This window comes from Lathamus discolor, chromosome 6, assembly GCF_037157495.1.
Source record: "Lathamus discolor isolate bLatDis1 chromosome 6, bLatDis1.hap1, whole genome shotgun sequence".
Lineage (NCBI taxonomy): Eukaryota > Metazoa > Chordata > Aves > Psittaciformes > Psittacidae > Lathamus > Lathamus discolor.
The window spans coordinates 773,185-788,706 of NC_088889.1; the positions used below are offsets into that span (position 1 = coordinate 773,185).

At 71.5% G+C, this 15,522-nt stretch overlaps 2 protein-coding genes across 2 annotated transcripts; both read left to right on the top strand.

Moving 5' to 3' along the window:
* The first annotated feature begins 344 nt into the window (after positions 1-344).
* Positions 345-9,895, top strand: TNKS1BP1 (tankyrase 1 binding protein 1). The gene is given in 13 exon segments (XM_065683304.1): positions 345-610; positions 1,178-1,314; positions 1,457-2,081; positions 2,656-2,728; positions 3,211-3,806; positions 3,808-4,423; positions 4,898-7,140; positions 7,987-8,308; positions 8,488-8,620; positions 8,689-8,801; positions 8,880-9,046; positions 9,332-9,397; positions 9,638-9,895. Coding segments are annotated over 11 exon segments (5,040 nt in total). The 5' UTR covers positions 345-610; positions 1,178-1,223; the 3' UTR covers positions 9,393-9,397; positions 9,638-9,895.
* A 1,851-nt stretch (positions 9,896-11,746) lies between these two features.
* On the top strand, positions 11,747-13,162 carry APLNR (apelin receptor). The gene has a single exon (XM_065683340.1). The coding sequence runs from the start codon at positions 11,830-11,832 to the stop codon at positions 12,928-12,930; it is 1,101 nt and encodes a 366-aa protein (XP_065539412.1). The 5' UTR covers positions 11,747-11,829; the 3' UTR covers positions 12,931-13,162.
* Positions 13,163-15,522: the final 2,360 nt, after the last annotated feature.

Here is a 15,522-nt window from a genome sequence, read left to right on the forward strand (position 1 = left end):
CGTCCTCTCCACCCTTATACCCGCGTCTCTATGGTAGCCCCACCCTCCCCGGCCGCCTCTCTAGCCCGTCTCCTCTATGCTCTCTGCCCGGCCACGCGGCGCCGGGGCCGCGTCTGTCCCGCCGCAGCCTCTGATTGGCCGAGGGAGGGGCGAAGGGGCGTGGCCAGCGGCAGTGGGTGAGCGGGGGTCGCTGCACCGGGATGGGCCTCAACCGGGAACCGGGATACGGGAACCGCCGTTAACCCTTCACCGGGTCCGTTGTGCCCGTCGGGGGGCCGAACCCGCGGGGAACCCGCGGGTTCGGCCCCCCGACGGGCACAACGGACCCGGTACCGTCACCTAAATCGAGTAAGGGGGCTCCGTTGCCATGGCAACAGGCCTAGGCCCGCTGCTTGCGGCCTACCCCTCTGCTCGAGCAAGGGCTCCGTTACCGGGGCAGCGGGCATAGGCCGCACCGGAGCGGACCCGGACCCGGAGCCGGGGCCCGATGGTTTCCAGATGTGGGTTGGAACGCCCGGGGAAGGGGGTGGACCCCGCCGGGGAGGAGGGGAGGGGAGGGGAAGGCAAGGGAGGAGGCACCGAGCGGGTTTTTCCTGTCCCCGCAGCCCCGGTGAGTCACGGGAGCGGCGGCGGCGGCTGCACCCCCCCCCCCCCCCCCCGTGTCCCCGGCGCACCCCGGACATGCGGCCGCTGCCGGGGAGGTGAGCGGGGCTGTGGGGCACTTGGGGGGGGGGGGCGGTTGGAGGGGGCTGGGATGAGCTCGGGGCTGGTAAATGGGGAACGGGGCAGCGTTTGTGGGGTGACGGGGGGGGGGGGTGCGTGGTTGGTGATGCATGGGGGTTACCGGGGGGTTTGGGGTCCCGGTGTTGTGGCACAAGCGGCTCGGGGCTGGTAAATTGGGAATGGGGCAGCGTTTGTGGGGAGCTGGGGGGGGGGGTGCGTGGTTGGTGATGCATGGGGGTTACCGGGGGGTTTGGGGTCCCGGTGTCGTGGCACAGGCGACCCGGGGCAGGGAAGCAAGGGTGGCACCGGCACAGGGAGGGGTGCTTTGGCACGTGGCCCCGGTGCAGGTGGACACGAGGGGTTGGCACCCGGCACAACGCGGCTGCTGCTCACAGGGCGCCGCCAGCCTCGGAGCGCCCCGAAACACCCCTTCCTCCTCTGTCTGTCCCCCCAGGGGCTGACCCTGCCCGTGCCCAGCGAGTCCCGGTCCCGGTTTGGCCATGGCCTCGCAGCCGCAGCCCCTGCACCCGGCCCTGCCCTGCGCAGCACCGGCAGGCACCGGGGGGCTGGTGGGCAGCAGCCCCGACACAGGTCAGTCCCGTGGGTGGGAGGAACCAGGGGGGTGTTGCTGCGCTGGGGAGCCGCCAGGGATGCCAGGCTGATGCTGGGCACTCCACTGGCTCCCGTTGGCCGTGGTGCCCCCCCAGCACGGTGTCTCCTCATTGCCCCACAGGCACTGCTCGGTCCAAGCCCCCGCTGCGGCCCAAGCCTCATGTGCTGCCCAAGCCGCCCGTGCCAGCCAAGACCCCACTGCCGCCACCGGGCCCACGGCACCCGCGCCCTGAGCTGCCCTCGGCAGAGAAGATGAACCGCCTGGCCGGGCCCCAGCCCTACGGCACCGGCAGCACAGGGGGGCCTGTCCGCCGGCCCTCCTTTACCATCAAGTCCCCCTATCAAGAGCCCCCCACCGAGAAGGGGCTGCCCTCCCCTGCAGCAGCAGCCGGGGAGGCCGCGGGAGCGACCCCCAGTGAGGAGCCCCCCCTGCCGCCGACCCCCTCCCGGAAGGGCCCGGCGCCCTTCAAGGTGACGCCGGTGCCGGTGGCCACTAAACCGGAGCGGTTCCCGGGCACCACCGTGGAGCAGATCCTGGCCAAGATGGACACCAGGGAGGGCCCAGGGAGCCCCGACCGAGGCCGGCTCTGCCCTGAGCCCTCCTTGCGCTTCGGCTCCAAGCCCTTCGCTGCCTTCCGGAGGCGCCCCAGCGGGGAGGCGGAGGGAGCCCCCCCCGGCGAGGCCCCCCAGCCCGCGGTGGGTGAGCCGGGACCGGGGGGTGACGGACACCCCCCAGCCGAGACGAGGTGAGGAGCTGGGGCGCGCGGTTGCGGGGCCGGGGGCCGTTGTTCCGGCTCATCCTGGGGACGGGAACAGCGGGGGCGAGCTCCGGTGTCCAACGTGGGAAGGCCGGGACCGCGCCGGCGGCTTGTGCCGACCGCAGGAACGAGCTGTCCCGGTTGAGGAGCAGCCTCCGCGGTGCCGGGGGCCGGGCCTGGAGCCAGCCGTGCTCCCGCGGCTGGGCAGCGCTGCCCGAGGCTGGGAGTAACGGGGAGAGGGTCGCTCCCCGCTTCCCGGGCGGGCTGCTCGGGCCGTGCCGGGGTGGCTCCGCTGCAGGATGTGCTGGGTGGGAGCCAGCGCTTGGCCCCGCTCCCGGAGCCGGGCATCTCCAGGGAGCAGGACCCGGCTATTTTAAACCCCGCTGTGAGAAACGGGCTCTCCCGGGACACGGGAGCGGGGCCGATTTGCCCCTCCCTCCGCGGTGGTTCGGTGCCGGCTCTGGGCCGGGCTGCGGGGCCTCCCGCGGGTCACCCAGCCCCATCCCGGCCGGGCGGGGGGCGCAGGCAGGGAATTAACGCTCCTTCCCCGTTTGTCCGGCAGCGGCTCCCCCCCCGCCGGCCCGAGCAGCGCCGGGGCCCCCCGCGGACGCCGGAGGCCGCGCTCCCCCCCTGACGTGAGTTGTGGCCGCGCCCGCCCGGCCGCGGCGGCTCCGCTCTCTCCTTCGGGGCTCTCCTGTCTCCTCCGGGGCTCCCTCTCCGCGCGGTGCGTGTCTCCGCTCTGCTCGGGGCCGGGCCGGGGGCGGTGCGAGGCGTGACTCACGGCGGGGGGGGCGGCGGGGCAGGACCGGCCCCCGCTGCCCGGCACCACCCCGCGCGGGCAGGGTGCTGCGGGCAAGGGGGTGCTGGGGGCCCGGCCGGGGTTTTGCTGCTCCTGCTTCACTTCTTCCTCTCCATCTGCCGGGGCGGGGGGGGGGGGGGGGTCGGGCACGGCCGGGTCCTGCCAGGCAGGGAGCATCTGGGTGCTGGGGGAAAGTGGGGCAGCTCCTGCCTCGAGCGGCTGGGGTGGGGGTACCCTCACCGGGCCGCGGGGCTGTGATTTGGGGGTGATCCCCGGGGGCTCGCTTGGGTGACGTGCCCCCACCGGCTCTCTCCACAGCTCTCCTCTCTGCAGTTGGGCCCCCCCGGCTCTCCCAGGCCCCCGTCCTGCCCAGCTCTGGCCCCAGGGGCTCCCTCCCAGCCCTGCGCTGCAGCCCCTGGCTCCCCCCATGCCCCCCCCGAGCTCCTGGCCCCCGGCTCCCCCACACGGGCCCCTGGCTCCCCCGAATCCCAGCCTCCAGCCAGGGCCTCGGACACCTCCAGCCAGGCTCCGGGGGCTCCCTCCTTCACAGCCGAGCCTCAGCTCAGCATCTCCCGCTCCCCCGGCTCCCCCCACACGCCTGGAGAGGGCTCCCCCGATACAGCCACCCCCCCGGGCACACCCGAGCTGCCCCCCAGGGCCATCAGCCCCCCCAGCACTCCCGAGCTGCCCCCCAGGGCCACCTGCCCCCCCGGCTCTCCCGAGGCTGCTGTCCAGTACCCGGCCTCCCCCAGCCCACCCCCCGAGCCCCTGGGTAAAGTCTCTCGCCCCCCGGGCTCCCCGGAGGGACCCGATGACCCCCCAGCGTCCCCACTGTCCCCTGAGGGTCCCAACTTCAGCCCCACTCCCCCCTGCAGGGACTCGGGGCTGCGGCGCTCATCGGAGGGGGTGCTGCGGGCCCCCACCTGCGGGGCAGGGCCTGGGGGGGCTGGGGGCCTCGCTGGGTGCCCTGCCCCGGCCCGGGGACCCGCTGCTGGAGTCGGCCATGGGCAGCGAGTCCGGCTGGAGCCTCTCCCAGTCCTTCGAGTGGACGTTTCCGGCACGGGGGGCCCGGCGGGTCCCATCTCCCCCCCGCTCCCCCATCCGGGAGACGGGCGACTCGGAGGGGGAGGACCCGGCCCCTGGAGCCGCCGAGCCCGGCCCTCGGGGAGCAGAGGGGGCCCCGTGTCCGGGGGGGCCCATGGCCCAGGCAGAGGCTGAGAGCTCGCCAGAGGAGGACGAAGATGGGGAGGCAGAGCAGGACGTGGCACTGTGCGTGACGGAGCCTGGCCAGGACCCAGCTGAGACCGAGCCCTGCATCGAGGCCGCCCCACCGGATCCGGCCCCACCGGCTCCAGCCACGGTGACCAGCTCGGTGTGGGCACTGGAGGGTGACTCCGCACTGAGCCTGCAGGGCCCCGGGGGGCCAGGCCAGGCCGGAGGGTCCCCAAGGAGCCGCGATGAGCCCGGTGACCCGGGCTGGCTGGCGGAGCTGTTGGCATCGCCCGGAGCCCACACAGGACAAGGCACGGAGGTGAGGGACCCGCAGCTCCGCAGTGCAAGGGTTAACACGGCACCGTGTTGGTGTGGCGTGTGTGGCGCCCGGCTCCTGTACGTGGGTTGGGAAGGGATGGGATGGGTCAGGATGGGTGGAGGCTGAGCCGAGTGTGCCGCAGGGAGAGCCGGGGTGCGGCCGCCGCGTGCGGGAGCCATGGCCGGCGAGTCGGGGCCCACGGCCACGCTGCGGCGGCTGCTGACCAACCTGGAGCTGCGGGAGCAGCGGCGGGACGAGCCGGGCTGGGGAGGGCGCTGGGCAGGCACAGCGGCCGCGAGTCCCGGGGCAGCCGGCAGCTCCCGGTGGGAACGGGGCCCCGCGGGGCGGGGGGGGCTGGCGGCAGGGTCTGGGCTCTCTTCAGGACGGGCCCCTGTGGCTGCACCTCCCCAGCTTTCCTCTGCCGGTGAGCCGGGAGCGAGACCCCCGCTTAGCCCCTGTCCTGTCCCTGCCCAGGGCCTGCTCGGCTGGTCACGAAAGGACCTGAGCAGTGAATTTGGCATCGGCACCCCGCGCCCCGGCAGCGCCTTCCGCTGGACCCGAGAGACAGACTGGCCCCGGGAGCCACAGCGGGACCCGGAGTTCGGGACCGAACAGAGCTGGAGCAGCACCGGGGCTGGGGAGCAGCCCTTCGGCACCGCCAGGAGCGACTGGGGCAGCGGCTGCCGAGGGGCCGAGCTGCCGGGAGACGCGGGGCTGGGCCGCAGCGACTGGCACAAAGCCCCTGGCGCTGGGGAGAGCTGCCGGCAGGAACAGGACTTCAGCGCCAGCAAACCCACGTGGGGCACCGGCTACGGCTTGGACAGCACTGGCAGCGGGGACAGGATCGGCTCCGGGAATGCCGACTGGAGCAGCAGCTACAGCGTGGGGGGAGCCCAGCACCAGGATGAGGAGCTGAGCTCCAGGCAGCCCAGCTGGGCCAGCAAATACAGCTCCGGGGATCCGGAGAGCCAGGACCAGGACATCACACCGGCGTGGGCTGGCCAGTATGGCTCCAGGGATCCAGAGATGAAGGACAGGGAGCTCAGCCCAGACTGGACCAGTAAATACAGCAGCAGGGGTGCTGAGACCACGGACGAGGATCTCACCCTGGGCTGGGCTGGCAGATCCAGCACTGGGGACACTGGGACCACAGGCAGAGACTTCAGCCCCAGCAGAGCGGCCTGGGATAGCCAATACAGCACCAGGGACATGGAGAGCCAGGACCAGGAATTCAGCCCCAGCAGACCAGCTTGGATTGGTGAATGCAGCACCCAAGGCACGGAGAGCCAGGACAGGGAGTTCAGCTTCAGCAGGCCGGCAGAGACTGATGGATACAGCAGCAGGGACATGGAGAGCCAGGACCGGGAATTCAGCCCCAGCAGACCGGCCTGGGAGGACAGATACAGCACCAGGGACATGGAGAGCCAGGACCGGGAGTTCAGCCCCAGCAGACCTGCTTGGACCAGTGAATGCAGCACCAGGGACACGGAGGACCAGGCCTGGAAGTTCTGCCCTGGCAGACCAGCCTGGGACAGCGAGTACAGCAGCAGGGACAGGGCGAACCAGGAGAGAGAGTTCAGCTCCAGCAGATCAGCCACAGCCAGTGAGGGCAGCACCAGGGACGTGGAGAGCCAGGATGGGGAGTTCAAACCCAGCAGACCAGCCTGGGAGGACAGATACAGCACCAGGGATGTGGAGAGCCTGGACCAGTTCAGTCCCAGCAGACTGGCTGAGCCTGATGGATACAGCACCAGGGATACAGAGACTCAAGACAGGGAGTTCAGCCCTGACAGACCAGCCAAAGCCAGCGAGCCCAGCATCGGGGCCATGGAGACCTGGGACAGGGAGCTCAGTCCCAGCAGATTGGCCTGGGATGATCAATGCAGCACCAGGGATGTGGAGACTTGGGATGAGGAGCTCAGCCCTGGCAGACCAACCAAAGCCAGTGAGTGCAGCACCAGGGACATGGAAAGCCAGGACAGGGAGTTCAGCCTGGCCTGGGAGGACAGATACAGCACCAGGCACTTGGAGAGCCAGGACAGCGCGTTCAAACCCAACAAAGCAGCCTGGGATGATGAGCGCAGCACCAGGGACACGGAGAGCCAGGAGCAGGAGCTCAGCCCCAGCAGAGCAGCTGAGGCTGATGGACACAGGAGTAGGGTCATGGAGAGCCAGGACCTGGAGCTCAGCCCCGGCAGCCTGACCTGGGCCGGCGAGTGCGGCTCTGCAGGCACCAGAGGGGAAGGGAGCGAGGTCAGGCCTGGCCACGGCACCGGCCAGACTGAGCCGGTGGATGCTGCTGCCGATAGGAAGGAGTTGCCTGGCTCCCACTGCCCTGATCCCCCATCCCAGGATCCTGGCTGTGGCAGCGCTGAGCACAGTGCCGCTGGCAGCAGGGCCTGGGCTGAGGAGCCTGGAGCAGCTGAGTGCCACAGCCAGATCAGCGGCGTCGGCCCAGAGCAGGACCTGGGTCCCTCCAGCGCCGCGGTGTCCACCGGTGGCTTCATGCCCTGGGCGGGTGTGATGGGAGCCCCAGGGGACCGGCACCGCGATGTCTCCTGCGGCACGTCCGGAGGAGCCGGCCTGCAGGAGCGTGGCTGCGGCGACGCAGAGGCCCAGCGCCGGGAATGGGCCGATGCGTTCAGCGCCCGCTGCGCCGCCCGCAGCCGGGACGTCGGGGAGCGGCACCGGGGAGGTGACACCGGCTCCGTGCACAGGTACGGGGGTGCTGGCGGTGGCAGCGCGGCCCCTGGGAAGGCTCCGTCCCCTCGGGTGTCCTCACTGTGCTGGGGGGGGGCTCCCAGCGCCGCGGGCCCCGTGCTGGTGTCCTGCCCGAGCTCCGGCTCCTCCTGCGTCCCTGTAGCCTCCTGCCCCACAGCCGCAGCAGGAACATTTTGGGGAATGGCTTTCACCTCCTCCCGGCAGGATCTGCCACCTTGAGCTGATCCAAGAGGGGACGATGCCTTCTGGGCGTCTCCCTCTGACGTGGGGTGCTGTGTGCCGGGCGCTCATGTTCCTCTGGCCCCCCGGAACTGGCACACTTACCGCTGTGCCCTTATTGCTTCACTGGGATGTGGGAGCCCTGATTCCAGGCAACTTACGGAGCTGGGGATTCCCCAGATGATAAATTCCCTCAGGCTGCCTGAAAACAGGGATTGCAGGAAGTGGGAAGTGAAGTCCCATGGGCCTGGGGAAGGCCTCAGCCTGGCTGACTGTGTGGGACGTGGGGAGCCCCCAAACCCTGCTCTGGGAGCTGTGTGGTTTCCTGCATGCTGGGTGCCCTGTGCTCCCCCTGCTCCTGGCCACCCCGTGTCCCTCTGGTCCTTCTGGGGCTGGTGACCCTGTTTGGGGGTCTGACCCCTTTCTCTGTCCCAGCGGGGGTGTTCACCCTGGTCCCCTGTGAGCCTGGCAGCCTCCCTGCCCTCCTCAGCCCACAGTTCCCCTTGGTGTGATGTCCTGGGAGAGGGGGAACAGGCCTGGACACCCGGCTCCTGCCCTGCTCAGTGGGGCAGGGGAGGGTTTGTGCTGGAGCTGGAGGAACCCGAGGGTCTCGTCTCTCCCAGCAGCAGCGTTGGTCTCTGGGACCCCAGCCTGCAGATGGGTGACCCCCCGGCCGCGGGGTCCCCCCGCACCGACCCACCCAGCCCTGCGGAGGAGGAGAGGGACCCCCCGGAGCTGACCCCTGCCCCGCGGAGCCCTGGGGCCTCCTCTCCGCAGCCAGAGGCTGTCGACGGGACCCCCCTGGACACGGGGAGTGCAGCAGCCCCCTCGGAGCACCCAGATGGGAAGAGACCTCCCAGCTGGGAGGAGAAGTGGCTCCCCATGGGCACCCCACATCCCGAGGCACCCCCGGACCTCGCCGGGCAGGAATTCACCTTCCTGGAGGTGAGCGGGGTGGCAGCATCCGGCACTTGTACGGCCTTGGGGGTCCCTCACGGAGCCTCTGCTCTGCGGATGGGGCTTCACCCTCGGGGCCTCCTGTCGCGGACTCGGGGGTCCCTGGTGCCACTGTGGGGCTCCGCCGGTGCCAGTGCGGGCGCTGACGCCTCCCCTGTGCCCCGCAGGACGCGGAGGTGCTGGACAGCCGCGTGTTCCGCACCAAGGCCGAGCTGGGCCGGCAGCGCCGGCACCGGGCGCCCGCGCTGCGCCCCGCCGCCGGCCCGGGGGAGGACGCTTGGCTCTTCCGTGACTCCACCGGTGAGGCCCGAGGGGCGGCGGGGGGCGGGCGGGGGCGCCGGTGCTGAGCTGACCCTGTCCGTGTGCAGAGCCCCGGCCGGCGGCGCCCGAGGACGAGGCGGCGGCGGAGCCCCGGAGCCGGCGGGCGGGCAGGGCCGGGAAGGTGCCGCTGTTCCCCAGCCTCAGCGCGGCCGCGCTCAAGGTGAGGACCCCCGGGTGATGGGGACGGGGGGCACGGGGAGCAGCCGGAGCCCACCCGGACCTCCCTGAATGTCCCCAGGCCAAGCTGAGGGGCCGGAACCGCTCGGCCGAGGAGGGGACCCCGCCGGGGGACAGCAAAGTGACCCCCCCCCGGGAGCCCCATGTGCAGCGCTCCAAGTCCTGCAAGATCCCCGGCCTGAGTGGGAAGCCCCTGGTGCTGCCCCCCAAACCAGAGAGGCCCTCGGGGTGAGAGCGGGGGCACAGGGGCTGGTTGGGGGGGGCAGGTTTTGGGGGGGGGGGGGTGCACCCCCAAGAAGCACTGTGGGTGCTGGGCGGATGCTGAAGGGGGGGGGTCGGGGGGGGCTGTCACCCACCTTGGTGCTCCAGCAGGGGCTTGTGGGAGCCCTGAGGGTGGGTTTTCAGAGGTGTGAGGGGGCTTGGGGGTGCCTGAGGGACCATGGGGGGTGCTGGGGGGCCCGAGGGGGTCCCAGCAGTGGTTTTGGGGGGCTCACACCGTGCCCACCCCTGCAGGTCCGAGGCCTCCCCCCCACACTGGCTGCAAGCGCTCAAGCTGAAGAAGAAGAAACCTTGAGGGGGGTGAGTGCAGGAGCTGGGGGGACACTGGGGACAGACCCCCCCCCTTGCCCCCTCCCCACACCCCTCCTGTGCCCCGGGGGGCTGGAGGGGGAAGCGGTGGCACTGCCGGGGGGGGACCGTGTTCCCCTGTCCTTGCTGCCAGGAGGGGTGGCCCCCCCGTCCCTCCTGCTCTGGCTGGGACCCCCCCCAGCGCTGGATCCCCCAGGGGCCCCTCACCCCTGTTCCCGCTGTCTCTTCCAGGCTCCCCCTCGCCGGCCGCTGCCCCCGGATCAGGACACACACACACACATCTATGCACTTTGTACCATGCTCGCAGGGTCCCTGACCCCCACCCCACACCTCGTCCCCCTCCTCAGCCCCCCGGGCCCCCCCCCGAGGGCTGGGCTGTGTCCCCCTCCCTGCCCCTCGCCCTGCTCCTGTGTCACCCCCGCACAACGAGCAGCAGGTCAGGATGTTGGTGCCACCCGAACAGGACAATAAAACTTCTCTGGTTGGGTCGGGGGGGCCTGGCTCTTCCCTCAGCGCCCCCGGGGGTCCCCTGCGGGGTGGCCCCGGGCTGCGGGGGCCGCCGCTGCGGGCGCTGCCACCAGGAGGAGCTCCGTGCCCGCGCTGGGCCTGCTCAAGGCGGGGGCGCGGCGGCACCGGGATGGGGGTCCCCGGCCCCATGGGGCAGCCCCCGCCCCACACCCGGCGGTGGGGTCTGAGCCGGGGGACCTGGCGGCTGCTCCGGGGGCTCTGCCTTTCCCTTGGCAAAGCCTCGCTCCCCGAGCCCTGGAGCCGCGCCCGGGTCTCGGCTGCTTCCCCTCGCCGGCTCCCTCGAGCCGCTGCTGCGGGCGGTGTTCGCTGCGGCCCCGGGACGGGGCTGCGGGTGCCCATGGCCGCCCCTCGCACCGACCCCCGCAGCCGGGCTCAGCGCCCCCGGCCCGTGGCGCTCCCGCTACCGGCGTTCGTGACCCGGTACCAGCCCCCCGGTGGCACCGGCGCAGCCCCGGCCGCTGCCCGAACACCCGGGGGAGTGACCGGGGCTCTGTGCCCCCCTCCCGGCCTCGCCGGCGGCTCTTGGCCGGGGCCGGGCAGCGTTAACTGCGCTGGGCTCGGGGCCGGGGGGGCCGGGCTCGGTGGTAGCGGCGCTCCCGGGGCTCAGCAGCTCCTTCGCGGCGGCACCGGGGGGGTCGTTTCCCTGTTCTGGCCCGCTCAGCGGCTGAGGGGCCCCGGGAACGGCTCCCCCGGCCCGGGGGGGGGGGGGGTTCCCCCGTCCCTTTCTTCCTTCTCAAACCGCGGCTTTTAACTTCAGCCCGCAGCCGCCGCGGCTCGCACCGCGGGTGACGGGGCCTGGCCAAGCTCATCCCGGTCCTCCGCAGGCGTCAGTGCCCGTTATCTCCCCAGTGCCCGTTATCTGCCGCTGGCGCTCGTTATCTCCGGTTATCTCCACCCCATCGCCCCCGGCTGCTGCCGCTGGCTCCCCTTTGGGCGCTGCTGTGGTTCCTCCGAGGTCCCGCACCCCCATTCCCCGGCCCCTCCCGCACCCCTCGGTTTCTATTCCCGGAGACCCCTTTGAGCTCCCCCCATTCCCCCCCCCCCCGTTCCCGGGAAGCCGGGATTCGCGCTCCGCTCCCGGCCCCCTCCCGTGTCCCGGTTCCAGCAACAAACGGCGCCTCCTCGCTCCAGCCGCGGCCCCCCCGCCTGTTCGCCCCCCCCCGGGGCGCTCGCGGCTTTTCACCCTTCCCCTTCGGCCGCGGCCCCGCGATCGTCCCCGGAGCTGGAACCGGGAGGGCTCGGCCCCGCTCCGGTCCGCGCCTGGCGGTGAGCCTGCAATGGGTCTCTGCAGGCGGGGGGGCCCGGCCCCCCCCCCCCCGGCCGGGACTTGCGGCGCTTTGGGACCCCCCCCCGGAGCCGGGAGCGTTTGCAGAGTGCAAACCGCGAGGCCCCGAGTGCCAAACGCCCCACACCAAACAAACACCAAACGCTCCCTGCGGCGTCCCAACGCCGGAGACCCAAATGCAAAGCACCAAATGCAACCCCCCCCGGCGCAAAGCCCCCAGCAGACCCCGAAGCTCCCGCCCCAGGTGCACGTTTGGGCTTCGCTGGCAGATGCGGCCCCCCCAGCCCCACCGGGGCTCCTTCCCGTCCGCGGGGCCGCGCTCTGTGCCCCCGGGGCCGGTGTTTGACACCTGGGTGCGAGCTGGAGCAGCCCCCAGGAAGGAGCCGGGGCGGGGGGGAGCTGTGAAATTTCCCACGGGGCTCCCCCCATCCGCCCCCCCCCCCCCCCCCCCCCCCCGCCCGTCCCGTCCCATCCCGGAGGGCGGAGGAGGAGGAGGAGGAGGAGGAGGAAGGGGAGGTAACGCGGGGGGATGCGCTGGGCCGGGCTCAGAGGGCCGGAGGAGCTCGGTGAGCACGGGATGAGCTGAGCCCACCCAGCCCAGGCCGGCGGCATGGAGGAGGCGACGGAGGCCTATGCCTATGGGGACAACGACACAGAGTGCGAGTATGAGGAGTGGGCCCCCTCGCTGGCCCTGCTGCCCACCATCTACCTGCTGGTGTTCCTGCTGGGCACGGTGGGCAACGGGCTGGTGCTCTGGACCGTCTTCAAGGGCGGGCAGGACCGGCGGCGCTCGGCAGACACCTTCATCGCCAACCTGGCTGCCGCCGACCTCACCTTCGTGGCCACGCTGCCGCTGTGGGCTGCCTACGCCTGGCTGGGCTACCACTGGCCCTTCGGCACGGCCGCCTGCAAGGTCAGCAGCTACCTGGTGTTCGTCAACATGTACGCCAGCGTCTTCTGCCTGACGGGGCTGAGCTTCGACCGCTACCTGGCCATCGTGCGGCCGCTGGCCACGGCCAAGCTGCGCTCCCGGGTCAGCGGGCTCATGGCCACCGTGGCCCTGTGGGTGCTGGCGGCGCTGCTGGCGCTGCCGGCCCTGGTGCTGCGGCGGGCGGCCGCGCTCGGCGGGGACACGAGGATCACCTGCTACATGGACTACGGGGGGCTGGCGGCACCGGGCACCGAGGGCGCCTGGGAGGTGGGTCTGGGGCTCTCCTCCACCGCGCTCGGCTTCGTGGCCCCCTTCGCCGTCATGCTGACCTGCTACTTCTTCATCGCCCGCACCGTGGCCAGCCACTTCCACCGCGAGCGCGCCGAGGGGCCCCGCAAGCGCAAGCGCCTGCTCACCATCATCACGGTGCTGGTGGCCGCCTTCGGGGGCTGCTGGCTGCCCTTCCACCTGGTGAAGACCCTGTACGTGCTGATGGACCTGGGCGTGCTGCCGTGGTCCTGCGGCCTCCACACCTTCCTCAGCAACCTGCACCCCTACTGCTCGGGCATCGCCTACATCAACAGCTGCCTCAACCCCTTCCTCTACGCCTTCTTCGACCCCCGGTTCCGCCGTGCCTGCGCCGCGCTCCTGTGCTGCCGCCCCCCGGGGCCCGGCACCGAGCGCTCCGCCAGCTACTCCTCGGGGCAAGGCGGAAAGGGGGCGGCGGCGCCGGGGGGCAAACTGGACCCCGCCACCCAGGAGACGCTGTTCCGCGCCTGACCCCGCGCCGGTGCCCCCCGAGCTGGTCTCCTTGGGGGGACCCCACCGCCTCCTCCTGCCCCGGAGCCTGGCTTGCTCTGGGGTCCTGCTTGCGGGGGGGGGGAAAGCTGCAGCAAGGGGCTGGGCAGAGCCCCCGGGGGGCTCAGGCAGCGGCGCCCTCCCCCCCCCCCCCCCCAGCACCCTCCGGGCTCGGGATTTTGTGACAAATAAATGGATTTTGGTTAAAAAAGGAGCAGGGTGTTTGTGCGGATCCCTCGGGAGCGGGGCTGGGGGTGGCGGGGGGGGCAGCGTGGGGAGGTGGCTGGGTTGTAGGGTCTGGGGGGGGGGTTGTAGGTGTGTGTAAGGGGGGGTGTGTGCACCATGGGGTGTCCCTGTGTGTGTGTGCACCATGGGGTGCCCCTGTGTGTGTGCACCGGGGGGGTCCGTGTGTGTGTGTGTGCACCATGGGGTGTCCCTGTGTGTGTGTGTGCACCATGGGGTGTCCCTGTGTGTGTGCACCGGGGGGGTCTCTACACTCCACAGCTGCTGTGTCCCCTCCTGGGTACCCCCCGGCTCCCCTCGGCCCCCTTTGGGCCCAAGCCTGGGTCGCGCTCCCGGTTCCTTCCCCAGCTCACCGGGGAACTGGGGCGATTCCCGTGGCAGCCCCGCAGGCCCCGGGACGCGGATGTTTTAACCCCTGGGGTGTCCCCGTGGGGAGTCCCAGCCCTGACTGCATCAGGCGGCCCTGTCCCTCCGAATCCCATTGTCGGGATTTTCAGCTCCTTATCTGAGGCCGGCACCAGCCCCGGGTGACTCAGCCCGCGCCTGATGGGATTAAACACGCAGAACCCAGGGATGGGGCAGGGGATGGGATGCAGGACTGCTCGCATCTGGGGGGAGGGGGGTCGGGCAGGACGAGGGCCCCCCCAAGCCGGGATTTTGATGAGCCACCAAATGGCTCCTGTCCCATTTCCCTCCCGGCCCCCGCGGCTTCCTGAGGCTTCGCTCTAAATAAATCTTGCCCCTATTTGTTATTTACATCCTTCATTTACTCGTGATGAACTATCCTGTCCCCCAGCCTTTGTTCCCGCTTGGAAAGGATGCGGGATGATTACTGGGCTCCTTGGGCAGCTTCCCGTCGGGGGGGGCGGCCTCAGCCTGCCCCTTGCCACCACCTCGCTATGGAGCCAGCCTGGCCAGAGCCACCGCGGGGGCCTTTGGCTTGACCAAGTGAAGGGGGGGGGGCGCCAGGGGGGCTCTTTCCCGGGGGGAGGTTTGGGGGAACGCTGCATCGGGGGCACATCCTGAAAGGGAACTTGGAGGGAGGGAGAAGTGCGTTTGATAGCGCTCACCTGTGTGCCCATCCACCAACCCGTGTGCCCATCCATCAACCCGTGTGCCCATCCACCAACCCGTGTGCCCATCCATCAACCCGTGTGCCCATCCACCAACCCGTGTGCCCATCCACCAACCCGTGTGCCCATCCATCAACCCGTGCGCCCATCCATCAGCCCAGCCAGCCCTCCCCATCTCCCTCCCTCCTTCAGTCCTCCTTCCCTCCCTCCATCCCTCCCTCCAGGCATCCCTCCCTCCCTCTCTGCCTTTATCCCTCCATCCTCCCTCTATCCTTCTGTCCATCCCTCCCTCCATAACTCCCTCCTCCCTTCCCTGCCCCCATCCTTCCACCCCTCCACCCCTCATCCCGTCCATCCCCCCCAACCCCGCACATCGCAGCGCTCAGGGAGCTGATGGGCCCCTGTGTTTTGGGGGGGGGGGGGGGCGCTGAGGGCCGTTTCCTCCCCGGTGGGCACGGAAACGGCCGCGGGCTCCGCGCCAGCGGAGACGGGAGCTGGGACTTTCTATCCGCCTCTTGGAGATTTCCCTTTCCCTTCCAGGAGGGAAACGCTCCCCTGAGGAGTCTCCGGGGGGATGCGGGGCTACTTTGGAATAAACACAAGGCCGGGGCCGGGGGGGGAAGGGGCGGCGGGGCCCGGACCACCCGTCGGAAGGAGATAAGGAAGGTGTTGCCTTCCTGCAGCAGCGGGCGAGGAAAGATGAGGAGCGGAGATAGAGGGCACGGGCCGGGGGGATGGGGCCGGGGAGCATCCTCGGGAAGCCCTGGGAACGCGGAGGAGCTCGGGGTGCGCTGCCGGGGGCGATCTGGGCGCCCCCAGCCCCAAACAGGGGCCGGGGCTGCTGCTCCGGCCGCCGGGGGATGCTCCCGGCTGGAGAAGGGGAGCTGGCTCCTTGGAGGGAGCTTGGGCTGGAGCTGAGGGCGTGCGCGGGGGGGGGCGCGGGGATGGGGACGGGAGCAGGACCCAGCTCCCCCCGGCCCCAAACGGCCGAGCGAGGGGCTTCACCCCCTGCGCCCGGGGGCCCCCTTTGAAGCGGCTCCTGCTCAGCCCCGCTCCGCTGCTTCGCACCTCCCGGGCCAGCAAACGGAGCGGGCCCCCCCCACCCCCCACCCCGCGGCCCGCACCGGCGGCTCCGGCCCCGCTTCGTGCCGGGGAAACGGGCCCGGGTTTGCTTGTGACAGAGCCCACGGTCAGGAACGGCCGAGAAAGCAACGCGGGGAGGGCGCTGGTGTTTGCCCCGGGTGACCCCGACCCCCGG